A 27,892-nucleotide genomic window follows, 5' to 3' on the forward strand; every position below is an offset into this window, starting at 1 on the left:
GCATATTGTTGGCTTAGAGTTGCTCTTGCCTTTGTTGGAAAATATTTAAGTATTTCATAACGTATAAGTCTGAACTTAAGTAACCAGTTGGTTCATTGAGACTATACTGCCTTCCACAGTTGCTTCACCTCATTCAGCCGCTGCTTTGCGGCTTCATCAGTTTGCAAGCGAAAAATAACCACAGGAAAAGTTAAGCCTGGTTGAAGCAAATTTTTTTTTTATTAATGCAAGCACATCCAGTCAAACACGGAATATCCTGCTTTATGGTACAGCTTTATATTTAGCATTTCAGCTCAGAATAGCAAAACACAGTATTTAAGGAATGTATCAAACTGAGGGAGGAAAAATAAAAAGGAACCAATGTGAATACTGCATTGATTTCAAGTATATACTAGGACTGATTGACCAGTGAAGTGCACATTCATGTGAAAGCTTTTTTTTTTATACATTTACAGAAAGTGTTCTAAAATTGCATTTCAAATATATATTTTTTTCTTAAATTTTAAGCATCCCTTTTAAATTTCAATTACATAAACAAAGCTGATAGACAATCCCTCTTATAGTGTCCGACAATGTTACTAGCTAGAACATCTCTGAAAGTGCAAAACACTGTAATAATACAGTATAAATATTCTTACTCTAATCCAGGGCTGAAGGTCAGTACTTCAGCACAGGAAAAATAGCAGCAGATCGTAAGAATTATCCCTTCCCCTTTTCTGGGCTGTTCTTGTTAACAGTTAGTATCCTACTTCTTCCTTCTTCATGGCATAACGTGCTTTTGTTTCCCTTTGATGTCAATGCTATGCAAATAGCAAAACGTTGATTTATCTCCCTTCCTTACCCCAACTTACTCTTTTAATTTCAAGTATTTGTCAAGGGAGCAGTGGAACCGAGGAGAAAGGGAAGGCTCTTCAATTTATCACCACACTACAGGGCCAATACAGCAAATAATTTCTACTAAATGACTGCAGATGCTATGTGAAACACTGGCACTGCTTCTTGGTTGTAGGCACTCAGCAAGAAGAGTCTACTGGACTGGAATAAACCAGACCCTTGGTCCAGCAACAGAAGGCAGGATAACATGAAACCCATCTACTTAGATTTGATCATTTTTAAAGAAGCTTGTGCAGAGGTCCTCTGTGAGGCTCTGAGGGAGGCTGCAACTGCTGCGAACTCAAGGGCCTTGTTTAAAAAAAAAAAAAAAAATCTCATAGTCTGGCTTAAGTCATTATCTTTACAAATACCCAGACCTCAAGCATTAAGAGGACAATAGATACTCTTGGGTAATAGCTGTTCACTAAACAAAATCGTTTTTAATCTGAGCCTATTTTTTTTTGTTCTTTCTTAATTTCTCACCTGATCTCTGAATTAAGTCCTGAACTGTGTATTTTTTCCTGGAAATAAATACCTTGAATCTCAATGTAAGTTCCTCAGGTGCTCATTTGGCTAGCCAAATTAGGTGTAAACTCAAGGCTAAAAAGCAGAATTAGAAATGGTAAGCATCAGTGGGTAATTTTGGTACTGACCTGGGTTCAAAAGTTTGACCAATTTCTTATGTTTTCCCTTAGATTTCCATGGGTCTGGCTCAGACAGTTAATCATGGCTTGCAAAACACTAGGAAAAGCTTATGATATAAGTTGGTCTTTGCTTTAATTGCCTGTAAGTGCAGACTAGCATTTTCAAAGGAAACAAAGCAATTAAATGCCCTATTCAGTGGTGATGAACTCTTCTTAAGCTTCTTTGGAAATGTTAGCCTTAACTTCAAATTGGACATCAGAGTTTACTTCCCCCTCCCTAGCTCACATATGATTTTTATGTTCCGAAAACTGTTTTCAAAAAACATATTGAGCCTGTTTTGCAGAGATAATCTAGGTTAGACATCCTTCTCTTAAACAAAACAACAACAAAAAAAAAATAATCCCTGATTTCTAAAAAAGAAAACACGAACTATTCTGACAGCCAGAATTTAAAGGATAGTTTCCAGAAGTAATAAAACTTAGACATGTGTGCATCTTCACACATGCACGCACACATCCTCACACACAAACGCACATCCCCCAGCAGTTACCCCATCTTATCTCTTTAAATCATGTAACAAAAATAAGTTTGCTGCACCATCAATGTTACAGGCAGGTATACTCTACTTCGTGTGCCATATTCTCCATTTTATTTAAAAAGTACATTGTAGCTGGTTTCGAGACATCCATATTTTTATTTTCTTTACTTCCAGTCCAGCGTAATAGAAGGTACACTAAACGATATCAGTACCTTGTAAGGCACTATTTTTTGATGTAGGAGAGGAACACGCTTGCTGCAGATGTCTAAGGCCTTGACTCTACAAACACTAACACGTGTGAATGGTATCATTGATTTGAAGGAGACCCTTCACTTCAAAGCTAGAGACATGTTGAGTGTTCTGTAGGATACCGGTCCAATGGAGTATTTAACCTGAACACTGGCTTTAGTTGGGATGTGTGTTTTAATTTTTATTTATTTTGGTGGAAGTAATAAAAAATAAAAATTTGGATGCTGATAGAGTAAGATCTCCCCAGGGATACCAACTCCCATGATACGTTTCATCTCTGAGAACAGGGCCCTGCCCTTATATTTAAAATAAAAAACCAAAACCCTTCACTTAAGTGCCTTAAGGTTGACATGTGAAATATTTACCACATCTCATAAAAGTTACTGTATATACAAAAGAGACCTCAGCCAGTGAGGTCTGTCTTAGCTCAGTCCAAGTCTTTCAGGTTGTAAAAACACGGTCATTCGATGTGCTTCAAAGTCTGCGAATCAGATCCAAAAATCTCAGGCTCTATTAAGCAGAGTTGTCCTAGAAGTAAAAATAAATAAATAAATAGCTGGAAGCCTTTCTTCAAGGGATAGATTATTCAACTGTTATAAACTGTAATTCATCCATGAATTCCAATAAAGATGCTGACTTTAAATTAAATGAAAATTTAACCTTCTTAACATTACTTCAGGCCCTTAAGGTGCGGTCAGGCAAATAACATATGCTCCTCTGTCATCCTAAACGATTGCTTTCTGAACTGCATCAGATTTAATACAAGGTACATTGCATGGATGTCATAAGTGTAAAGCTTATGTGGCCTTCCTAAGAAATACTGGGATCACTGGGAACAGTGTCTCGTCTAGGAGAATACAGTTACGTAGCTCAACTGCAGCTCAGGACATACGGACTTCTTCATTCTTTATCGGGTACAGATATGTCAAATGTTTAACATGATTTACAAAGTCTAAACCTCTCTTTCTGCCTTGGCCTCACTATTAGAAGAAATCTAAATTAACATCGTGTGCACAGATGAGGTGCTTTCCCCTCTCAAAGAGGGAGGAGGAATCAAGACTTCCTCCCTTAAGAATAGGCTGAAAATTAAGAGTATTCATGCAAATCTTATAAAAGGATGAAGTTTTATAAGTGTGTAGGTATGATAAATTATAGCACTTAGTATCTTTATATATTTGTTGCCCTGAAAACTGCCAAATGTAAATTCTTTTACTGTATTTGATAGCCTAAACAAAGTATGTTCTCCTTCCTAGTCCCAGCAGTGATCTTGCAGCCTGAACTGATCTGGCTGGGAAAGCTGTGTCAAAGTCCAAGCCTTACTGAATATTTTTCAGATTTGAACTTTGAAGAAAAAAAAAATGAATTCATATTTGGGCCAAAATGGTCTTAAGCTGGGTATGCAAACAGGAGGGAGAAGCTGATGATCACGTGCCTGTGTATGTGTGCAAAAAGACTCATGTTCTGAGGAAGCTTCATACCTGAGTGTTTTCCAGCTGTCTTTTTCCATATGGTTTTCTGGACCTTCGCTTTCAAAGGATGCAATGAACAGAGCTAGTAAATAAAATAAGAACAATCAGACACATGGGGTATTTAACATAAAAAATTTAAGAGTTACAATGGAGCAGGTTTAACTTCGCAGGCCTCATAATTAAGTTTATTCTGATCAGAAGTGACAGTATATACTTATCAAATATTTTTTGCACATTTATTTTTTTGTCTGCATTTCAACAAGTAGGAAGACTTGCTATAAGGTTCAGTAAAGGATTTTACCTTCTTCGCTATAAATGGGTGCTGTGAGTAGATAGCTCTGGATCTTCTTGTCTTTTTCAAAAGGGCACTCAACCTGCTTCCATGTCAGGAAATCATGAATCTGTCTTGAAATTTCCCAGAATTTCTGCATGATGTAATTAAAAGGGTATTATTAAAATAATATTTGGTTTTTTTCAAATACTAATTTTTTCTTTCAATTTCAGAGCCTCTCAGTCTTTTATTCATGCTTCTTCTATTATATTTTATTCAGTCTTCTTTCTTGTTATCCTTTCCTATTGCTCCCTCTATCTCCCCTTCTTGCTTCAGTTCTTCATCTGTTGTTAGCCTCTCAAGTTTTGAATAGCGTATCCCTGCTGCTCATCTCTTGCATTCAGTTCTTTTCATCATCAACCTTTACTCATATACAATAAAGTGCTATTGGCCTGTTTTCTGTCTTATCTCCAAATTAGCCTGTGAGTGAAACTGGTCAGTAAATGAGTTTTATTTACTTAATATACTTTTTACAATTCCAACCTTCAACTGAAATGAAATGTGAACCCTTCCTAGGGTTTTAAGAAATGCATAATTACTTAGGGTTTGTCTTGTATATTCTGTGTGCTCCCCTCCCCCTACTCAGCCCTAATAATGGCCAAAAACTTCAAAAGCACTTTTGACAGGCTGTGGTCTTTTGGACATGTATGTTTATTAGTCAGGGAGAGAGAATCCAGAACCTGTAGAAGCTCCCTTGAAGATCAGCTCAATAGCGCTTGCTGGTTGTGTGTAGCATTTACAGCTAGCTACACTGATGACGCTAAATCAGCTAATGCTGATGATTTAGGGTGAAGTTACCTGTTACAATTTGATCATATACAACAGCTTGCTGCCACAGAAAATCTTACTTTCTATTCTTTACTGTCTTCCACTTCCTCCAATCCCTTTTGAATATAAGGCAGGTGCAGGGCTGAGGAGTGGCAAATTTTTGTCTGCCATCATACATGGTACACTAAAATTCTTACACTTCTTGATTTCAAGTTCTTTCCTTTATTGTAAATGTTGCATGAGTACAAGGTTCCTTGAAGAGATTCCCCTTTCCAATTAGCTAATATTAGACTATTTCTATATTGCCTAAGTATAATTTTTAATGCTGTGGGGGTTTGGCTTCTGAAATTCTTATTTTCTTCTCAATGTTTTCATGCATCGGTTTTGGTAACAAATTAATGCTACTCCAATTATTATGTGAATTTTATATTTTGTAGTGCATCTGTCCCATTTAATGTAAAACTAACAAAAAAATAATCTCTATGTCATTACACTTTAAAACTAATCTTTTAACTGAAGGCAATTGCATTCCAACAGTTTTATGGACTCTCTTCTGTATATGCAATTGTGGGCCTGCTGGACATGTAATATAAACACGGCAACTGCAAGCGCTAGCTTTCACAGAATTTTGTGAAATCATTTCCCCTAGATAATGATATTGCTTAATGTCTAGATCACAGAAATGCTGAAGGAATTGCTAATATAATGAGCTAGAAGTTCAAAACTGGCAAATGTTTGTGATGTACCATGTTTAGCATTACAAGCTTCTATAAAAGCAACTCCTACCTTGAAGTTTATCTGCCCATTGGGCAAGCGGTTCGTATGTATTTTGTGCAGAAAGTAGATATCTTTAATAAACAGGTTGAAAACTGGGATGACTATTTTCTCTCGATTGCTGTTGGCAGTCTGAGATCGCTGTGCTGCTCCTTGCAGGGCTGTGCGGTAATTACAAAAGTTGCTGGATGGATCCATGTGATGCTGTTTTTAAGGGAGAGGGAAAAAGGCAGTCAAGTAACGCATGTCTCCTAAATATAAAAAGCTTTGCTCTAACCATCAGTGAGTTCATTCTTTACGAATTTGTTGGGCCCCTTTTTAAACTTTCAAGATAAAGTACCTTATAATGATCAAGTCTGGATTCAGGTTTTTCTAATTTCTATCTTGTTTGAAAGGAGGGTTCTGTACTGGCTTTACATTTATGCTTTGCTTCAATGGTTAATAGAAGACTGAAAGGAAATGATAAATGACTACTGGAAAAAAAAAATATTCTAACTTGCTGTCACCAATCTGTCCCATGATAACTTCAATTAGGTTTTGTTTTCATTCAGATCTCCACTAGATGGAGCACTCTAATTAGCTTTAAGGGTAGCAAAATGACATGCACTTGAGTGAAAACTACCTTGATGAAAAATTGAAAAACATATGCTAGGAAGAAATAACCTAAAGAAAACTTGCAGTCTCTTTGCAGTCAGGGAGTTTGAAATTCAGGAAATGCTCTCCCAAATGTTTACTTGCAGGTGACCACTGACAGAGGTGCCTTTGTGATCACTTAGTAATTCCACAGCAGAGGTCTGGATGAAACTATTTGGTGGATTTCACTATAAAGTTTAAGCTTTATACATACCTCTAAAACATCAAATTTGGCTGTTTTGACCTTGGACCAAGTTTTCTTTAGCCGTGCCACAGGACTCAAGTTCATCCCAGCTGAGTAGAGAGAAGGGAGACAAAGAAAGAAATGACTGAGTTGAAAAAACGCAAGGCTAACATAAATCTGTGTTTATGTATTAGCACCGCACGTTTTGGGAGGCAGTTCAACTTGACAAACAGAAGTTGTAGCTGACACTTGCCCACCCACACAGTAATCCGTTACTGGTATGTACTGCCCCTGTAGAAGCGTGCGTGCTGATGTGGTCAGCCAATTTAGGGCAAGTACGAGCGTAGTCTTGGCTGGTCGGTTGTAAAATGCAGTGCCTTTTGTCATCTGTGTTAAGGATACTCACAGATAATAGCCATCATTGAGTTGAAGTTTCCAATATTGAAACATTCTCTTGCCACATCAATGAAAAATTCCACCATTCTTGTACGCTGCTTTTTCTTTACAATCTGTAAGAAACAACATCTGTTAAGAGGGAGGGGACGGCCTGAATTTTGGATGGGATGTTCAGTGAAAAGCACTGTAACAAGTTGATTGAATAGGCATTTCAAGACTTTATCCAGCTAAACCTTATAATGATATAGGCTTGAGGGTATTTTGTTAAGATTATTTTTTAATAAAATAGCAGAAGTATTTGGGGCTACTATCCATTATTTGTCCAGTTACAAGGGAGTATAAGTTTTTGTTTATATAAAAAGTTCAAAGTTTTAGGGAATTCTGTATAAACAAGCTGGACACTTTCAGCAATTTCCTGTTACTGGAAAAGGGAGATAACATGAATGTATGCAAAAAAATCTAAACCTCAGAAGAAGGGGGGGAAAGCAGCGGAAAAACTGAAGACCAGGGGCATGTAACCCAAATGTGAGAACAGGACATGGCAATTATTCTATTTCTCTCATTTTTCTGTGTATGCTTTCAAATGACCTCTTGAGAGCAGGTAGTGATGATGATCAAATATACAAATTCCCAGTAATGCAAACATCTAAAGGATCTAGCAAGTGATGCTGAACATCTGCATTGCAGATTCTTTTATAAATGACAAAGCAAAATTAATATACAGCACTGTCTCCAAACGTTGTTTCCAAAAGCCATCAATCTTTCTCTCCTTTTTTTTTTTTCTTTAAAAAAAGCTATCGTTATTGCCTAGATTACATTCATCGATCAAAATCTTTCCTTTATTTAGACCTAGAAGTTTGGTCTGGCTTATACAAAAATGTCTCCTGACTGGTGATTGTGGGACTACTTCACAAGGGAATTCCCTTTTTCTTTTTTATAAAAACTCTTTTACCTACATATTTCAGTTTCTGTGTTATATCAAAAGAAAATGGTTCAGTAGTCAATGGCTTGGCTTAGCCCTTGGTATGCTAAAACATTCTGTTTGACTGGTTTACTAAACGTGTTGGCCGCACCAGCCAGCTCTGGAAGATGCCTTGGTGTGTTTTCGTAATAAGTTTCTGTGAGAGCAGGAAATCTTAAGAGATTAGGATCCATATAAATGACTCCGTGAAACTGCAGCAGGCATCTGGATTTCCACAGAAGAGCTACTGACCGTGCAAGCATAGAGAGAAAATTTTCCATTTGCTAGAATTCGTGCATATTAATAGGAATCTAAAAAGAGAATACACAGGCCAAAAAAAAAAAAGTTTCTGGGGCAGTATACCTTCCATTTCTTTGCTTATTATATGACAGAAGTTACTGTAACTTTTAATAAGGCTGTTCTCCCTCTTTTTTTTTTTTTTTTTTTCATTTTTAACCTTTCTGAAGGAAGTTTATTCATGATTTTTCTACAACAAAGATGAATACGACGTGCTAATGATATCTAAATGCAGTGGAAGGATAGCTATTTACTGGTATATCTGTGTTTAAAGATGAGTATCTTTGAGAATTTATGGATGTATTCAAAAATAAAAAAAAATAAATCCAAAAGAGCTCCTAACTTAAACTCTCCACAAGTTCCATTTCACTGCATGACTAACGCTGCTATGGAAGCTACACAAAACTAAACAATATACACAAAGCCAAACGTAGCCGTGAACTCTTAATCACATAAGCATGCAAATAATGCTTGAGTAATGCTATTATCTTTAATTGCACTGGTAATGTTTAAATCTCTGTTTTAAGACCAGTTTAGACCACTGCCTGCCTTTTGTCCTTAAGGTCAGGACCATTTTGCTATCTTGTTTTCTACAAATACCTACCCGACAAATCTCTGTAGCCACCAGCATGCTGAGACAATTGAACCAATTGTCATAGGCCTCCAAATTATAGGTTTTGGTCACATCGCCTCGGCACTGTAAGAGAACAGGCCACATTGTTAATCCTATCCTATATCATGATAAAGCCAACATACCGAAGTTCCTTTTCATGTCTTGATAAAATCTTGTGGATATTTCTTAAGGCACGAGCTTAAAGAAGGTTAGAAAATGTCAGCCTTTCTTGCACAGGGTATACTCAAATCACGGCGGTTCTTAACCCTGGTTATCCTTTGTTTCTTTTTCCCTCCATACCCCTTGTTGTACCTTGTGATTATCCAGGGAGTCCATGTGGCTGACAATCTGCATCAGGTCCTCTGGGTAAATGTTGCTCACCCTTTCCTGTGTTTGGAAAGATGAAAGATTGTCACTGTACAGATAAACAGGGAGTTCAATGAAAAATGCATCAATAAAGCCAGACTTAGGAGCACATTTTGGTAACTTCCATCTTCCTAGAATGTAGATGCGTAAGGTGTCTTTAATGGTGTACCTAATTGGTCTTGTTCATTACTTGGTATTTTTTGATTTAAACTTTAGAGGCTTTCAGTGAAGCCATAGCAAAATTCATATTGATAAGTATATTAATATTTAGTAAATGGAGAATGAAATAATTCACACAAATCAGTGTCTCACCAGTTCGATATAGGTCAGCTGCTGTGCCAAGATCAGAGGGTCACAGCACACACTCAGGATGTCCTTTTGAGTTGACTGTGGCTTGGTTTTGAGGATGGTGCCTTTGTCGGTAACTGGTTGCCGGAATTTCTCTCTGATTTCCTGGTACTGGCTCCGTGCGGAGAGGGCCATCAGGAGATTCTGTGTCATCTGGCTAATGATCTTTTTCACTGTTCCATTTTCCTAAGCAAAAGGCAGAAGCAATGACTGCTAAAAACCTTTAGCTCTTGCAGACACAGATCGCCAAAGAATTTCTGACTGAGAAAAATAAATGCCTATTATCCATTTTCTTTCATCTTATCTGAGCTGATCATCCTGTGACAAACGAACTTGTCCTAACTGCCCACACAACTTCATAATGGCATCTTTATACCTGCCCACCTTCCGAACTCTATTTCACTTGCTTGGCTGGTTTGCTCCTTGCAGCAGTTTTGGGCTAGCACTCCATTTCAAAGGCATCAGGGTAAACAGCTTAAAAGTGGGCATAGTGAAAGGTGGCTGAGTTGCTTGCACAAGGCTTCCTGGATCCTGAGGGTGCCAAGTGCCAAAAAGCTCTTTCTCATTCTGATTAGACTTACTGATGATCAAGTCTATCTAGCCCAGGCAGAATCCAGGGAATTTGCATTATGTCCAAGAATATACCCCTAAAATACACTGGCTTGGCTTTGAACAACTATATTATCCAAAGATTTAGGTAAGAGCACAATACACATCATATTCTTAGACAACTAAAATCCCTTTCTGTTCATCAGGTGCAGATTTTAGACATGGGATCTATAAGGATACATACTGGTAAAGCAACAGAAATATAATTTGCTTAGTGTTTTGACAATTAAGGGAAGCCAAGTTCTTTGATAGAGAATGTCTACAGGACACAAACAATTAGGTCAACCCCAAAGAACTAACTTGATCGCTCTCCTATTCCTCCATCTCTCCTGTTACTGCTTTAAATGACCCAGGTTCTCTAACCCTGTTCTTCCTGCTGCTGGAAAAACTACTTCTACCAAAGACAGTCCTCCTCTTCCCCACACAATTGTTCTGGTGCTTTCATGCAAATTATTTCTCTTGAAGTTAGCCGCAAGGTTAACCATTAGTTTACAACCTGCTGTGTTGGTTTCTGCCAGTCAACTGGCTGCACTAGAAAGATCTGCAATGAATCTGTGATCATTCAAAGAAGCCACTAATGTGCAGTGATGACTGAAATTATGTAGCAGATGTGAGGTACGATGACTACCAAATACTTGTATATTGCATGCTATAATTAAGCAATAATAGTGTCAGAATGTTGCTTTACAAGGCAATAATCTGACTCCCAAGTGAAATCAAATGAAAAGCTGAAGGCAGCGTAGCTCATCTTGATGAGGCAACTGGATTACCACTGAACAGCAGCTGGCTGGAGCCATTTCGGATATTGTGCTACAAGTGTTCAGAAATGCCAAGGGAGCGTGGTGGGGACTGAAATAAATTGCTAATTCTGCTCTCTGGTATGCTGAGCTTTCTGTTGTAAATCATTTGACTTCAGCTGCTATGCCTGACTTACCCATGTGTCTGGGAGGAGGGAGACCTTCTAGATATGGATCACTAAGAATCAAACTTGAAGGCAGGTGAGAGTATCGTAGATATTATGTGAAAGTGAACAAAGAAATTGCAGTGATGTGAAAAACTATGGCTTACTTAAGCTACTGTGAATTTATTAGCATCTTAATAATTAGACAAATGCCCTTAGGTTTAGCAGTTTCCTTTCATTACTTGTCACCCTAAATTTTCTTACAATTTTGGAAAATAAGTCAGTCAGTATAGAATAATTTGTCCCTGTTTTGAGTTCAAACAGGGATGTCTATTTCATTTGGGGTGCAATCCTATAGCAATAGCTATTTGGTATGCTGTCTGATAGCACAGGACAAGCACCTGACTGCTTTGTGCGAGTTCTCAGTTTACTTTCTATCCTATGTATGGAGAATAGTGCCCTAAGGGGATTCGGAAAAGCTTTAAAATACAAAACAACCCCCCCAACCATTACCATAATCCCTTGCTGAAGCACAGTATGGGTAATTTCTTGCGAGTAACAAATACTGAGAGCAAGAGCTGCTTTTTGTCAGTGTCAAATTATGTTTCCTAGGGGTCAGATGTGGCATAGCTCTTCACTGATCAAACTTGACTTGTAGCCTTGTTAAGGGGATAAATATGGTGACGCTGTAATTAATGAATGTCATCAGATGCCTCAGACACCACAGCACTGAGACACCCTGTGAAGACGTGTTTTTCTCAAATGACAATTTATTCATACATAACAGAGTGGGAGGGAAGGAAAGAGAACGAAAGCCCACAACTTCTTTCTAGTTCAAAGTAATAGACAAATTAAATACTAAGATATAGACGCTAAATAAAACCTCTGCCAAGTCCCCTTTCCCAATAGTATCTCTGCCAACATACACCTCTTCACCCTTGTCTACAAAGGGAATAAAAGGCATATTATAATCCTATTTCCTTTTCCCCTCCTACTACAGCAGTGACATTTTCATAGTAGCGTCCAGGTAAACAGCTTTGCTGATGCAACAAAACTGACATACTTCCTTTTGACAACTTGGTAACACCTAATTGTATTGTGTCCTATCACTGATTCATGCAGTACTGTCAAACCTGTTGTTCTTCATTTTCTCTGTACTTGAATCAACAAAACCACGTAATACAATTGTCTTCCCGTTTCCTGCTAATTGTTCTCAAATATATCTTGAAATTGTAGGTTTAAAAACAAGGAGAGGCTTCTACTTCTATAGAACTAAGCGTTCATGTTCACACAAACACTTGACAATTAATTCCCTTGCAGTGCTTGATCATATTCTTCTGTCTGTTGGTAGTTAAGAGTGATTTGATCTCAAGAAGAAGAAAGTGTAGGCTTTGAGTGTTGGAAAAAACCCCAACGAAACAAAAAACCAGAAAACTAACAGCCCTTGTTTTATTTGAATTTGCTTTATCTTTTTATTTTAGAAAAGTCTTTTGTGAGGTCAAGCCGCCTTCACAGGCTAGCAACTCAGAGCTGTTGTGACTGGTGATTGACTAGCTAGCAGAGCTCAAATAGACTTCCTCAGTGGAAATACTGTGCACGTCACTTGAAACATAGCAACAAAACGGTTGCTGATTATTGCTAGGAATAAACTATTAAATAATAAGCATCTTCACCTTGAGCAAGAGTACAATTGCTACAACTAGTTGATGTGTCTTGTGGGACTTAGACGTAGAGAGTAGTAACAAAGTACAAAGGATAGTACATCATTCATTGTGAAAGTTAACTATATTGTGCCATTATAGACACCGTTCTTTCCTTTCTCCTTCTGTACCACATCCACTTTTCATATCATTTTGACTGTTTTGTCTGTTCCTCTTACACATGGTGATTATACATAGACAGTTTCTGCTAATGGACCGTGAAGTTCATCGCTCAGCCCATATCCTGCAGTTACTGACAGCTTAGTCCATTTAGAAAATACTGCATGCAGGAGCAAGGGATTGTATATAATATGATAAACTATATATAAAGGTTGACAAATATTGGTTTACCACTTAATGGTTTTTCTCCCCCAGCCCCTACCTCATCACATTGTGTGATCCTGTGAGCAATCTCCTTCAACTCTTTCATGGATTTTTCATCTTGGAAATCATAGGGGAAAGTTTCAGTCCACTCCTTCAGGAGCTGAATGATTTTGGCAGCAAAGGATTTTAGCTTTGCCTAGAAAGAAACAAAGAGTTGATTACTGACCATAGACCTTTCTCACTGCAGAGTAAACTACCTGATAAAGGCTCACATAAAACTAGAGACACTCTTGAAAATACTTGGCGTTAGTAGTAGGCGAGGGGGATAAAAAAAAGAGCATATTTAACTGTAAGCCAGATTTCTAAATAGTATAATTTAGCCTCCTTCCATGATAGCTCGGTAATGTCTCTTACCAAACCCTTTGAAGATGTTTTCAAGGTTAGTTGTATAAAGCCAGGAAGATGACAGAACAGTTTAACTGACTTATTTGATTGAAGTTAATGGGACTTAAGCTGATTTATGCCATCCGAGGCAGCAGTACCTTCGCGTTTGAATTAAAATACACACAAACCACAGCACTCTACCAAGCATCTTTCATGAGAAACATTAACAAAGACATTTTTGTTCTATAGAATTTATCAGACACTCCAGATTGAGCTGTATATTGAAATAAATGAATGACAGGAAAGATGTGTGCGTTCTCTCCACGACATCTAAATCAAAATGGACTTTGAAAATAAAAAGAATTGGCTCTTACTCAAAAAGCTATCAACCACAGAAAGAGGAGGGAGAGCTATTTTCTAAGTTTTTCTGTTACCCGTGAATCGTCTAAGGCTTTTCGTCAGATAGACCTGAATTGGATGCCAATTGCTCCACTATCATAGCAACATAGAGCAGCATCGGTAAATCCAAGGGAGCACTCTTGTAAAATTGGGAGTGTGAGTGCTATGAGCAAAAAAATCAAAACTTAACTCAGGTTGTATTTATCCTCCCACCCAACTGGTGAGGCACTGAGGAAAAAGAGAAAGTTCTCATGTGTGTTAACCTCCCAGCTTGTAAGCTACAGACGTCCCACTACACAGTGGTTCCATCTCCCCACGCACAGTGCGCTTTCCTCATTGCACTCTCCATCAGCCTCCTAAGGGTTACAGAAGGTGACTTAACATGTGGGTGTCACTACAGGAAATCAGTGTATTTTCTTTTAAGACAAACAGAGAATGTCTTCCAAGAACTGGTAGGAACTCCTGCCAAAACATCATCTGATCATAGTATGTCCTAGTTTATTTAATCAAAACCAAAAGTCAACCAAACTAAGCTATTTTTTGATTGTTTTTACATCTCACTGGTACATAGTCACTGGGAATATTAGTAATGATTAATAAAAACTAAGTTAAACGAAACCTTGAATCCTCAATCTGAAAATGAGCCACTGCTCCTTGTAAGTCTGAAGGGAATTTTCTTGCTTTTTTTCAGGGCGGCAGACTGCACTCTGCTAGCACGCTCTTCCTAGCTGTTTTTTATTGGTAGCATTTAATTAATCCTGCTAGTAAGAGAAGCACAGAATAGTTGGATAGTGAAGGCAGAAAGAAAACATCGCCATTCTCTTTGCCAGCAGTAGGCATTCCTGCAAAGCAAACTCTGCCAATGCCACTCCTGTGGAGCCCAGCTTCAAGGTATTTCTAAACAGTGTGGGACAGTTCCAGATTATAGCTGTCTGTCCTCCAAACTCCCATTGTCGTCTGCCTTGGGGAAAAGACAATTTATACTTCTTTGCTAGGAAATGCATGGAGCCTGACGTAATTAAAAGAATAATCGTGGGTGGTGATAGAGAATTAATCAGCTAGCCAGTGTGCTTCCGTTCATTTACAGTTAACAGGTATGTGCCTGCTCCACCCCTGTTAACCAAAAGCTGCTACAGAACTGTGTTTTGGTATTAATTATCCTGACTATCCATTCTTTTTAACTTCTGAAACTGAAAAAGGAGGGATGGGAGGTTCCAAAGTCCTTCCTTAGGCCATGGCAAACATCTCCATATGAACACTGACTTCCCATCTCATGTATCTGCTTATCAGTTGCCAGGCTTTGCGTCCTTCATGATGGAAAGGTAGGGGCATCTGTTGCGAGACAAACTGTAAACCATATTACTCTTCATGTAATTACTCTTGAGGTGCAAAGAAGTTTAATGTTTTATCAGATGCTTTTAATGCTCATGAAAATAAAGTATGCTTTCTGAAAGCAACACTAAAAACCATCAGTACAGCAAAACTTGAGATTCTTGTTTCATGTGCGCTCTGATGAAATCCAAAGCAGCGTGACAGGCTTGATGCACATCATTTGTGATAACCTAGATAGAAATCACACATATGTGGGTAGCAGCATGCATTTTTTCCTGTTTGTCATGGTTGCAGTTAACCAGCCAACCTACTTTCTCTGTAGTCCTACTCCAGATGTGAGCCTCCCCTTGTGAGGCCTGACACAGAGTTCTCTGGAGTCTATGGGAATACTTCTCCCATAAATATTTCTTTGAGAAGAAAAATACTTCTATTAATTTAAGTACTGTTCTGCATAGGATAAGACAGGACTGAGAAACAACTGCCAATTAGAAAGGAGGGCAATAGCAGTACTTTGCTTGTAGGAAAGGAAGGTTTAATGACAATGGCCCGGTTATGAGTATTGTTTTGCTTTTTGGTTTTAAAAAGGAGAAATTACTGTTGACAAAACCTGAAGGAAATCATAATTTTTGAAGAAACTTAGGTACTCTGAGACAGGCAAGACAAGCTTAATAGAAACTTACTTACTTTCTATTTCTTACTACTTTAACTTTTGATTTTAAAAATACCCTCAAGCCGCAGATATGCACTACAGGTTTAACAACAGTTTTTTCCACTGAATGCTACTATACAAGTGTCTTGTTTCTGTGACAATCTTGTTTGGGTCTTTCCAATCTCTAATGCACTTATGGAGAGTTAAATTTTATCCTTTATGGTCAAGATCAGCTACTGACTTGTATATTACAATTGATGTCTTAAAGCGTGAAACCCTTCCTTTTTATGAGTGGCCAAAAGGACTCTAAGCAGGCTCCAAGACATCCCAGAGTGTTTTTCTTTTTAATCCACTTTTCTCTGGGTTGTTTTCTATAGGACTCTTTGGCTAGCCAGTAATGTCAAAAACAAAGGAATGATAATTATTGCGGTGCATAACCTCAAAACTTGGCTCTTTGCCACTTCTTCAGCTCACACGCTATCCAGATGACAAGTCAGCCAGCTTCTCATCTTGAGAGATTTGCACAAGTAAACTCTATCAGAAATGATCAGAGCTGCTTTAACTACTTTTGCAAGCTATTTCCTGCTATGGAGCCGCTTAATTAGAAGGTGCTGGTCGCTGATCATACCTTAATGGGTTACGATTGTGAATATGTAGAGTGTCTTGAGTCCAGAATTTCTATGCTAAATGTCAATTAAGCATTTATTTGTTGCCAGATAGAAAAACACTAGCAAATGCCAGTGGCCAAACTATTCTGTAAAACATACAGGTGCTTGCAGTAGATGACAGTGAAGTAGTCATTTGAGAGGGATGTCAGAAGTTTATGTGGTGGTTTCCAAGAATTTTGTGTTTAGTGGGCAGGAAAAAGTTACAGTTTATATTAAGGGGGTAGGAAGGGATCAAGGGCATAGTAGGAAAAGCAACCAGCAAAGCATATAAATAAAAGCACCCTCCCAAACACTCATGTTTTATTGTCACCCTGCTGTTTGTTGGTTTTCCTGTAGGCCCATTTCCAAATGTCAGCAGAAGGTGCAAGAGTGTGGGTGTTTGGAATATGAGCTGCTCTATTTTACATCCTGTTGTTAGGATGTAATTCTATTGCATTTCAATGTGGAAGCCATGATTTTTGAACACATCTGCTGAAAAGCTAGAATAATACTACTTTACAATTAATATCTTAGCTTTAAACAGCCAGGGGATTAAGTCCTCAGATACCGGTTTCATTTTAAAATCTAAGTATATCATTATTCACAAAAGTTTCATCTTTTATCTCATTATTTTTAAATCCAAGTATTTCACATATGTTTTTTGACACTAGCTACTGACAGCAGTCTTCATATGTCTACAGATCAGCTTCACTCATTGCGTGTTTCAGGTGGTCCCAGCATATCTTACAACTTCCTACCTCTGTTGTTTAGTTGCTGAGGAACCACTACGATGTACAGAGCATCAGTCTGAGGTTGCTCAGTCACGAACTAGTTTGGCAGCAGCGATGGGAGCAGTTATCGCCTCTGTATACAAAGCTGGATGCAGTGGTTCTTGCACCTTCTGTCCCCAACCCCTTGAATTCCCCCTACATGACAAGTTACATAGCCATTTGGCAAGTAGATCAGGGGACTGACCTGGATGAAAGTAATTTTGCACCAAATGGTTAATTTTTCCCGTGGAGTAATTTTATGACATAATATAAGACCAGGATGCCAGGAATAAGGGAGAAAGAAGCCCTAAGGTCAGTATTGCTGTCAAAAACTCTGTATTGCCAAACCACGAGGTTACCTTTTGCGCTCCCTACTCGTAGAGTCCTGATACACCAAGCAGAAAACAAAATCGGGCTATCAACATGCTGAAGATTAGGAATGTGAGCATGTAATTTCTCACCATAGAGGAATGGATCCAAAACATGCCCAGGATTTGAACAATTCAGGTCTTTAAATACTTGCTATTTTCATCCTTGTTTCTGTTGCTCTTATTTGCATCCCAGCTTGGACTATTCTGGTACTTCAATTTCAGTCAAAAGCCCTTCAATACACACTTTCCATAATGGCAGGACTTAGATTTAAGTGTGTATCATAAACCGACCCAGTTTGGTTTAAAACTGCATAGTCACATGTGTCAGCACGGGCTACCATTTTAAGTAGTGCTTCCCTTAATTTTTGTGAGGGTTAACTTTCTGATTTACCAACTTAAAATACCCCATCAATAACCTTGACTTTCATAGGATAGTGATGGTGACTGGAGAAAGGGGAATCGGATTTAAGAAGGACCTAGCTTGGTGAAAGCCCAAAAGGGCAAAGCAACTTGCTGGGCAGGGTTCATGGCAGATTCACATTGCTCCAGTGTACAGCACTGGCCTGCAGCTTATGAGCAAAGTTATATTTCTAGCCACTCTATCTGACTCGAAAAGTAGTACATAACCCTTGTTTGTGGCTAGCAAAGAACCAACAGTGCTTCAAGGAAAAAGACCCAAGTAAAAGCGCATCCAGTAATACACAGCAATTAAAATTTCAATTTATTCTGTATCAATCTAATTAGCTTTACAATGAGAGTGGGAAATAAATGACAGTTGCACAGCTAACTGAAGGACATAATGGTTCATTTACCTTTTCTGCCTCAGTCCCCGTTTCTAGCTGCTGCTTCTGTTTAATGCAGATCTGCCCCACTTTAGCCAGGAGCTCATGTGGGTGAATGAAGACTCGCGAGCTCAATAGGAAAGTGAAGATGTAAGTCCTCTGTGGAAGCAGAGAGGGGGGGGGAAAAGAAAAAAACAAGAACAACAAGTTGAATAACTTTAGCAAAAAGAATTGTCTTCCTAGGAAAAACTATTCCATAAACCACAAATGTAACTTTCCTTAATTTAAACTTTGTATAATTTTTCCTTTCTCCAGAGATACGGTGGTCTTTTTCTAGCTCTGTTAAAAGGAAATGCTGTAGGCTTCAAGGCTGTTAACTGTGGTGTTTTCAGATTCCCAAATTATTTCCCTTTAAAACGTCAAACTTAATATGCCTAACTAGTCATCACTCACCAAAAAGACAAATGAAGTATGTCCAACGTAGGGTGTTATTCTTCTTGAACACCACTATTTCTGCTGCTTTGTTTCTTTAAGAGTGATTGTTTTTCACTGAGCTGCAGAAAACTGCTTCATGTGTATTCCAAACCACAGCCGTAATTTCTTCATGTGTGGGTTTTTTCATTCCTTTTTCCCATAATCACTGACACAAGCTTTAGCTTAGATTGTGGCCATATGACAATAATTTAGTCTTAAGCTTGACTTTACTTATTTGAGGCCTGTTTCAGAGTCTGTTGAGTAAGAACTCTGCTAAAAAATGCCAACTATTATTTCTCATTAGAAATAGCTTCTCCATCGGTATTTTAGAAGCTGTAATGCATTGTAATCAGTCACACTCTGGACAGTTTAGTTGAAATGAGAATGCTTTCATGCCCTAGTCTTCCTTCAGTGTTTGAAACTTGGCTTCTGTATTCAAATGTAATCACCTCAGTAATGACAGAGCATCTCATAAGCACTTCTGTTTTTCCTTTAGGCTTTTGACAAAATTTGGAGTCAGGAAATTTTCGGGGATCTCGCTGATCATGGATTTCAATTAACCTTTGTTATGTTTGCAGTGTGTACTGTTGCTTTGTACCATGTTTTTAGAAATGTAATTTGATAGGCCACAGCCAGGTGTGCACATAAATAGTCAATGTGCCCAGATACCACCTTGGACTGGGCAAGTAAATTGAGACATCTAAAACTTCAAGACCAGTTGTCTAAAATATGGTATCTCTGTTATTAGCTACTGAATTCTGCTGCTTGCAGTCTCTAAAACACACTTGTAGTTAAACAATAATGGTATCTTTAGGACTCCAAAAAGGTTATGGGGTTTATCTCTCTAATCACAATAAAATGTGCTATAAATGAAAAATGTTTCCACTCCTTTAGTACTCAGTGTGTCCTGTGATACAAATTTAGCACTACAACCCTCCAAATAGCAGAAGGGGAAAAAGGAATGTTTGGGGTTTTTTTTTAACAGAATAAATAAAATTAACTAAAAGTCACAGTGTTCTGGGAGTGAGTGAACAGTTTAATAGATTAAGCAAGTATCCGTTAAACATCCAGCTCTGTCCTGAGTTTGTGGAGGAAGCTAATGAAAGAACAGAGTGGAGTGTGGTACAGCAGAGGGATTTAAAAAGCTAATTTTGATCTGAAGATCTTATTAGCACCAGCCTTCATGTTTTAAATTAGGAATAGCATTAATTTTGTACCATCAAAACTGGAGTTAATCCATAGTCTTTGACTTGTCTATTGTTTATGGATAGAGGAAGAGAGGAGGAGATGGGTTAACTGGATGGACAGTTTGGGTCAGGTACTTGATTAGTGTTTCCACTGGTGCCTATAGAAGATGGAAAGCTGGGGCAACCTAACAGTAGGGCTCTTGGTGACTTCAAGCAGGTGGCCAGGGCAGTGACAGGACACTGACAGCATAACCTCCCTTCTTGATGGCATGGTTACAAACACCCAACACAAATGTAGTTGGGAAAACTTAAGAAACTGGGCTTCTGTTTGGTATGTTGTTTATGTCTCTCTCTAGAATTTCAGAGTTTATATTTACATTTACAATGACAAAAAATATGAAGTTATTAATTTTAAAAAGAAATTCAATGTAGCTTTTACGCCTGCAACTGGAAACAGTTGATGACATTGTGTCAGCTTTGGAGCAGCTCTATGAAAATCTATAGTACTGTATGTGGTATGTTATGGGCACTAAAATTAGGCTGAAGAGCTAACCTGATTCACAAAAGGGGACTTGGTTGTGTTATGGGGCAGCATATCAGATCTTTTATTCCTAGGTATGTGAAAACAAGCCCTAAAGTGATACAATTCCCATTCAGAATGAAAGCATGAGAAAGGCTGTGAGACTTTTGGGGGGCGGTTGCGGCTGGAGTTATTTTTCTTTGTGTTTGAAACCATGCCTGGCTGCTCTCTGTTATTTTTTTGTAGCCAGCTTCTCTGTTGGTTTCTATCAGTGTTGTCCCTGAACTTAAAACTGTGAGTCTGGATTATCTGGGAAAGGAATTTAGCTGTTGGGTGTGTCAGCCGTCACTGGGTTGTGTGAAAATTTTTGTTCTGGATACATGAAGCAGCCCTCACTTCTGCCCTATTTTGCATTTGAGAGAGATGGGGAATAAAAAAAATTTATGGACTTAGATGCTTTTATCCCTTCCCCACATTCTTGTTTTGGAAGTTTAGAAGCCTGTCTGAAAGATGCCTGTACGTGTAAGTAGTGGGGAACCACAGCTTAAACCACACTGTCCTGCCAGTGACCTTCGCTCTGATAAGCTGGAACACATTCTTTTAAGGAAAGATATAATTTTGCTTCTCGTACTAATTCTAGTGTTGGTCTCCTTGGTGGAAGTTTGTGTGATGTGGGACAGTGTTTATCCAGAGCGACTCTGAGAAAGGGAAATGATACTCTGAGTGGACCTATTGTTATACTGCAAGAAAAGTGTGACCCAGATGACCTGTGCTTTTATTTGGTTTCTTTGATAATGTTTTATATGATGTTCAAAAAAATGCCAAACTAGCACGATGCAGGAAAATATGGGGCCATACTAGTGCATACTTTCCATTTTAGGCTTGCTGATGTCTCTCTCTGTAATCAGTCATATCTGTACTGGACACATGCAATGCTTTTACAGACAACATTGGACTATTAGGCTTTAGAAACAAATTATTATTACTTCTGGAACCCATTTGTGCTATTTATATAATATTTTTTAAGTCACTTAACTGGAACTAGGTACAGTACTTTAGAAAACAAAATTGTTCCATTATGGTCAATCAAGATATGCTGGTTTACAGCATACTGGCATCTAATTGTGGAGGGTTTTGATACTTCTATTGCTTGTGCTGGCATAGACAAGGAGTAATTGCAATTAAGAACCAAATTAAAAATGATAGGTCTGACAGCATCCCATCTCCTTGCCCCTCTGCTAATTGCCACTCCCTATCCAATAAAGAAAATTCAGGCTGAACTAAGCCATATGTTTCAGTTTAGCGGTAGGTCTCGGGGGTTAGGAACACAGTTGTTTTGGATAGGAAATATTTCCTACTAATGTCATATGCCTTATCTAGATCAAGGATTTCTGTGATTTGTTGCACCTGTATTACTATACCCATATAGGCTAAATGCTATAAGAGTGTAAAAACCTACACTGTTTCATAAGCAGTCCCCTAATCATGAAAAAGATAGTTTGGAGAATGACATTTAGCTATGAAGCTAGCTGGTCTGACTGATTAAAAAATGCTCCCATAAGCTATGAGATTTGAAAGTTAAGCTCCATTTATCCTACAAAAGTGGCAGGTATTTGGGAGGAGAGGCAAAAAAAATTAAAAATTCTTTTTGTGCTTCAAACAACGTAAGCTGACACAAAAAGATCCTGTGCTTTACAATAGAATAAGAAGCCAGATTCCTTTAGTGCCTAAACTTGTTGCTAAGAGATGAGCTGAATTATATTTAAAAAAAAAAAAGACAGAGCGTGAGCACACAAGACTAAAGAAGGAATTGTTACTCTCTGACCCAAGAATGCACTGATGTCTTCTCGAGGAGGGGGGGAAGGAAAAAATATTTTCTTTGTGCACTCACTGCTCATTCTGGAACTTCTTGTTTGTGAAATATTGTCTTGAAACATTTTCTTGCTTGGGCACAAGGGTTGCAGACTGGTACATTCCATTCCTAACCTCCCGAACTCCTCTGTCTCATGAGTATACATTTTTCTATGTGCTGAACAAGTCCCTGTACACAAACAAGCCTCAAAAGAGCAATACACAAATGTAGGCCCTTATCTTTCCCATCCTCCCTTGCCTGCCTCGTGTTCTGCCAACACGGCAAATACATTTTTGTTTGGCCTCTGTAACCAGTACAGAAAGATACTCTGTGTTTGCTTTCTCCCCCACCACCCCCCCTCCTTTTTTTTTTTTTCTGTCTGAGTTACTGTGATCTTTAGCTTAATGTCCACACAGGCAGGAATGCCTTCTAAGCACTGTGCTTAGATGTACTCATTCAGAAATGTGGATGAGTACTGCAAGTTACAGCTATGTCACTCTGAAACTAAGGTAATCTCTGCTAACATTACCAATAGCTTCTCTCGGTGTGAATGAACTGGTGATGCCTCGCTGCCTTTCTTAGCATGTGTAGCCGGAGACGTGAGACTGAGAGGTGTTTATACCTTTCTCGTCAACACACAGTATGGGTTACTCTTCTGATGGGCTATCAGTGTAAATGGCTATCACTCTAACCCTCTGTGGCAACTTGCCTAAAAATGAGCGTGAAATTAAGTATAAATATGTAACTGAACTGAAATAGAAAACTTGGATTTGAAGATGACTCAAATACAGCTCCTTCTTTATGTTGTTCAAAGCTTATTTATTTACTAATTTTATAATTAATCCTTTCAGCTAAATTGGGTGATCTGATTTAACTGAAATAATGTGTCCTGCTGTAGAGGAGTTGAATTTGATTTAATGCTGTTTTCCATGTCTCTCTCCTCGGAGTTCCCTTGATTGCTTCTGTTGAATCAGCTGTCAGCTTGCTGTCTATTTAAACTGCAGCCTCCCAGGGTGGGGTCTGTGACTGCTGGGTTTGCAATGTTGCCTTGCACAGGGTACGGGATAGCACCATGGAAACCAGCAGCCTTCCAAAATAAGCTGTAGACCCCTTAAGTAATGTTCACGTTATGGAACCATTTTCAGAGTACCTGGGTTATAACTAGATCTAATGTTACAATTTACCATAAGGGATGTGCATTAGCAGTTACTTAAAAAACTTAGCTATAGCACAGAAATCCAAGCAGCAAGTTAACTATATTGTAGTACTGCACAAAAGACAAGGAACTGACTCCTTGGAAGGCTTAACTACAGCAGCCTAAAGCTATTCCACTGGTATACCATACCAGCTCTACCTGCTGCTTTCTTCTGCATGCATATGTGCTAGAACATATATTTGGGGGCAGGGAGCAGAGATTTAATGTCTAACAATGGTCATCCCTCTGTGTCTTGGAAAGGACTTGGTACTAAGTCATTATCTCTCAAAGGTAGTAAAATTGTCCATTAGCCATATTAAAATGCAAGGTTTAGGAGTACTTTTGAACTGGAATATTAAAACATTCTGGTTTTGCTTTTTTCAAATCTTCTACTTATGATTGCTGGCAATTCTGCTGCTTATACCCACTGAATTCTCACCTAGGGAGTCCCTTTTTTGTGCATGGTGATTGTGAAGATGGGTGCTTGGAAGGACTTTATCATGACTAATGTGAAACCATAGTTAAAAGTTCTACATTAATTAGACTGAGAAACACACAAGAAGATATAGCATGGCCCACTACCGTAAGCATTAAGTTCAACATACAAGTTACTAGCAATTGCAATTTCCCACCCCTTTGTTAGTCTCCACAAAGAGCTGGGATGCTTCTGCCACAGCTGCCGCGTTTTCAGAGCTCAAATGGAATACATGCTATATAGCCTCTCTGATCTTTGGCAATTTGTTTAAATAACATCTTTCATTAATGGGTACTAGGAGTCATTTTAAGTGACAAAATGTTCTCTTAATAACATCCTAGGTTCAGAATCTTACTGCATGCCCTGGAGTTATAAATAGTATTTACTTCAAGGGACTGCACCGAGGATGTTTTAATCACTTGCACAATCGTTTTCAAGCTCAGGAACATACATTATTACAGTGCTGGCCAGTTAAAATGTCTTGAGAAAGAGAGCATTTTAATTAAAATCTATTTTTGCCTTTTTTTCCAATGACCTAACTAGGAGACTGATACAAAACTAAGGAAAAAAAAATACTAGAGCTGGTTTTAGGTCTCCTGCTGGTTTTAGGTCTTCTGCCCTAGGTAGGAGCTGGTTAGTAGTTAATCTTGGCTGCATTAGAGCTAAAGCAGCTTAGAAGGATTGAAAATTCTGTGGCTAATACTGCTTTTAATTGGTTCTTAAGGCACCCATTTGGGTTCAACACGGCTTTATCTTTCTAACAAGTGCTCTCATTTAAAAACAGAAAGGACAGTATCCCCATTGAGCAATATCTTTAGTGAATGAATATTACAAGTAAAATAAATGCATCTTTAGCCTACATCTTAATCTTGAATCAGACGGAGGTAGATTTCTTGAAGAAGCACCAATCCAGATACTAATGCAGGAAAACCATGGGAAAGTAAAAAAAAAAAAAACCAAACCTCAGTGCCTACTTACATCTGGATAATAGTCCATGGTGGGTACCAGGCGCTCTATCAAGGCCTCCAGTGATCCAGAAACAAGGTTCCCATCCTGATAAACAGGGTCCACACATCTCTCTCCCATATCTGGCTGCACTTGTCCACTACAACTGGAACCAAGCATGCTGGAAAATATTGGCGTCTGGGGCATAGTTTCCTGCAGAAGCAGGAAAAAAAAAAAAGAGAGAGAGGGTTAAGGTTTCTTTCAGGATGTCTTGTGTGTGGGTTTTACAGAGGCATACATTAAACACAATTACATATTTGACTGAAAGCAGCCTGGGCATTAGAGCTAAATTCTGAATCCAAGCACTCGAACATCTGTAAGCTGGCTTTGGCGTTTGAAATGCACTTTAAACTATATCACTAAGGCTGTAGATGCAGAAGCTGTAAGAATTTTCTTCACTGTACTTAATTTCTCCTTTCTCCCCAGTTTTGCCCTGGCTCTTTATGCATAAAACTATACAGGGATGAAAATGTAAAATGCTTTCTGAATTTCAAAGATACTGAAGCAGTGCCTTACTGAGCAAACAAAAAATACTGTGCCTTAATGTCACTCTTTTTACTCTCAGATATTCAGCCAAAATACTTGACTTGTGATGATAAATCCTTCCCCATTTCTGTAGCTAGATGTAACCCAGATCTCAACAGAAATGCATCTTCTTCTGCGAGTAGGTTTCACTGGAAACAGTGGGGGACATACTGTCTGAACAAAATTGCCTATTTTTTTGGGTACATGAAACCACGACCTGGGTGGAACTGAATTCTGTGACATGTACTGCTATATACAACTCTAATAACAGTCTCTTTGGAGATTTTTTGCTTAGGAAACAAACCTGCTGTCGCAACACAAAAACCACACGAAGGTTTGGGGTTTCCACCTCCCTCCCCTTGGCCACAAGCTGTATCAGTATGGCGTAGTTACCAACTGAGAGTAAACTGTAGGGGGGGTTTGTTTGTTTGTTTTAAACTGGCTACTGCTTAAATATATGTGAAAGGCTAAACAAAACATCCTGCTACTGTATGTAAAGGTTGAAAATACTGTTCAGCATCAGTATCAAAACAGTTCCCCCTGGCTGCTGAAATAGTTAAGACTGTTCAGAAGGTCAAGTGAAAAGCAGGCAGCGTTAACTCTTTAGCTGCTGTCTCACCCTCTATGAAACAAACATGATAATGTCACACTGAAAAACACTTAGGTAGATGAAAGGGATTAGGCCATTACCATTACCTTTAAACTGACAGCTGTTTCTCACTGCACTAATGTCATAAGGACATAAGTCCTCTCTTTGCAATTTTTCAAAAGCTAGTTTAAGAACTGAAAACTTTAAATGGTATGAGGGAGGGTAATTTTTTTTTTTTTTTTAGGTAGCACTTGAAAAAATTGCAAAGCAAAACCGTATGTACTTTGTGTCTTGCATTAAAGAATACATTCTTCCTCTCAAACTCTTCAAAGTGATCATTTATATTTACAACCGGGGATGCAAAACGTTTTGTCTGTTTTTAAGCTCAGATGAATGCTAGGTGTGTTCATATGGAAAAAATACAGGTATTAACTAGTTATTCATCAAGGTGATAGATTTACTTGTATATCAGGCTGATCAGTAGAACTGTTTTGTGCCTTTAACCAGAAGACCTTTATGTATTCATACATAATACAGATATAAGGGAAGTGTAATTCCCTGCAATTTAAAAATATAGCAGCTGTTTTAATAGCAACTAGGGAGGCTACTTTGAGTGGAGCTCAGTTGCAGAAGTTCAGGACATACAGTCAAATAAAACAGAAAACACAGGACTTAATGGCTTATCAAAAGAAATGAAAAATGGCTATTCTGCACAAACAGGCATTAAGGTTACTTGGTATTTCACAGATTTATCTGTTAGGCCTAAGCTTTGCAGTGCTCGAAAACCTGACAAATCACTGGAGCATATGATGAAGCAGCCAGCTTTGCTATGCGTACTATGTAACTCGCCAGTCGTTGCTTTTTTTTTTTTCCCTTTTAAGGTCCACAGGAATAGAGCTGAAAGCTCCTTCTCAGGCTGGACAGGCTCTGGTGGGCGCTTCTGGCTAATAACATGAAGTTGCACAGGGTTTTGAGGGAAGTTCACCACCACTGAAAAGACGCTTTAGGAAGAAACGGATCCCGCTTTTGCCATCAAGTATTTGAAACTCCTTCAAGCCGTTCATTGTTGCATCAGTTCTGTTTTTAAAGACCCTCTAACGACCCCCGCCGGATTGCCAAGGAGCCCAGGCCCTGCCGGGGGGACTGGCCGCTGCCACCCCCACCCACCCTCCCTTCCCAGCGGTGCCGGCTCCAGCCTCCTCGGAACGGCCGAGGGCCCCGATCCCGCGTTGGGGGGCAGGCACCCCCCCGGGAGGGCCCTTAATACCTGTGCCAAGCGCCACAGCGCGCTCGCCCCTCTCCTCTACGCGTTTCTCGGAAACTCGCGGTACTCCCCCCCGATACACAAGCCCCGCGGCTCCTCGGGGGCGGGCGACGGCCGGGAGCGCCTCAGTCAGCACCTGCCGCCCTGCGGCCAGCGGCGGTTAGCCGGCACCGGGCAGTCCCCGCCCGCAGCACCCCCGACTGCGGGGGAAATTCTGAGGCAAAACCGGCCGTCCCTTTGACCGCGGTGGGGTTTGCCACCACCCCCGTACCACCGAGCCGCCACCCCGGGGCTCAGCCCCATCGCGCACTACCTCCCCCCCGCCCGCTGTCCGCACATGTCGGGTGAGGGTCGCGACGGCAGCGCCCGACCCGACGCGCTTACCCTCATTTTCCTGGGCGACGTGTACATACGCGTGGGCAGCGCCGGCGGCCCCGCGGCTGTGACAGCTCTGCCCGCCGGCAGCGGAGCTGCCGCCCGCCGCGGCGCGGCC

General features: G+C 39.3%; 1 protein-coding gene across 2 annotated transcripts; it reads right to left on the reverse strand.

Moving 5' to 3' along the window:
- Positions 1 to 1,346: 1,346 nt before the first annotated feature.
- On the reverse strand, positions 1,347 to 27,892 carry RASGEF1A (RasGEF domain family member 1A). 2 transcript variants are annotated; one of them, XM_074154533.1, is made up of 13 exons: positions 27,784 to 27,892; positions 24,995 to 25,174; positions 18,344 to 18,472; positions 13,038 to 13,175; positions 9,410 to 9,631; positions 9,044 to 9,118; positions 8,723 to 8,815; positions 6,871 to 6,973; positions 6,495 to 6,574; positions 5,660 to 5,851; positions 4,076 to 4,199; positions 3,784 to 3,856; positions 1,347 to 2,833 (listed from the first exon to the last, which is right to left on the reverse strand). In XM_074154533.1, exons 1-13 carry the CDS (start codon positions 27,808 to 27,810, stop codon positions 2,809 to 2,811), a joined length of 1,461 nt encoding a protein of 486 aa, XP_074010634.1. In that variant the 5' UTR covers positions 27,811 to 27,892; the 3' UTR covers positions 1,347 to 2,808. The 2 variants fall into 2 exon arrangements, with proteins under 2 accessions (XP_074010634.1, XP_074010635.1); XM_074154534.1 differs by lacking the exon at positions 27,784 to 27,892 and having other exon boundaries at positions 13,038 to 13,169; positions 24,995 to 25,171.

This window comes from Numenius arquata, chromosome 10 (genome assembly GCF_964106895.1).
Source record: "Numenius arquata chromosome 10, bNumArq3.hap1.1, whole genome shotgun sequence".
Lineage (NCBI taxonomy): Eukaryota > Metazoa > Chordata > Aves > Charadriiformes > Scolopacidae > Numenius > Numenius arquata.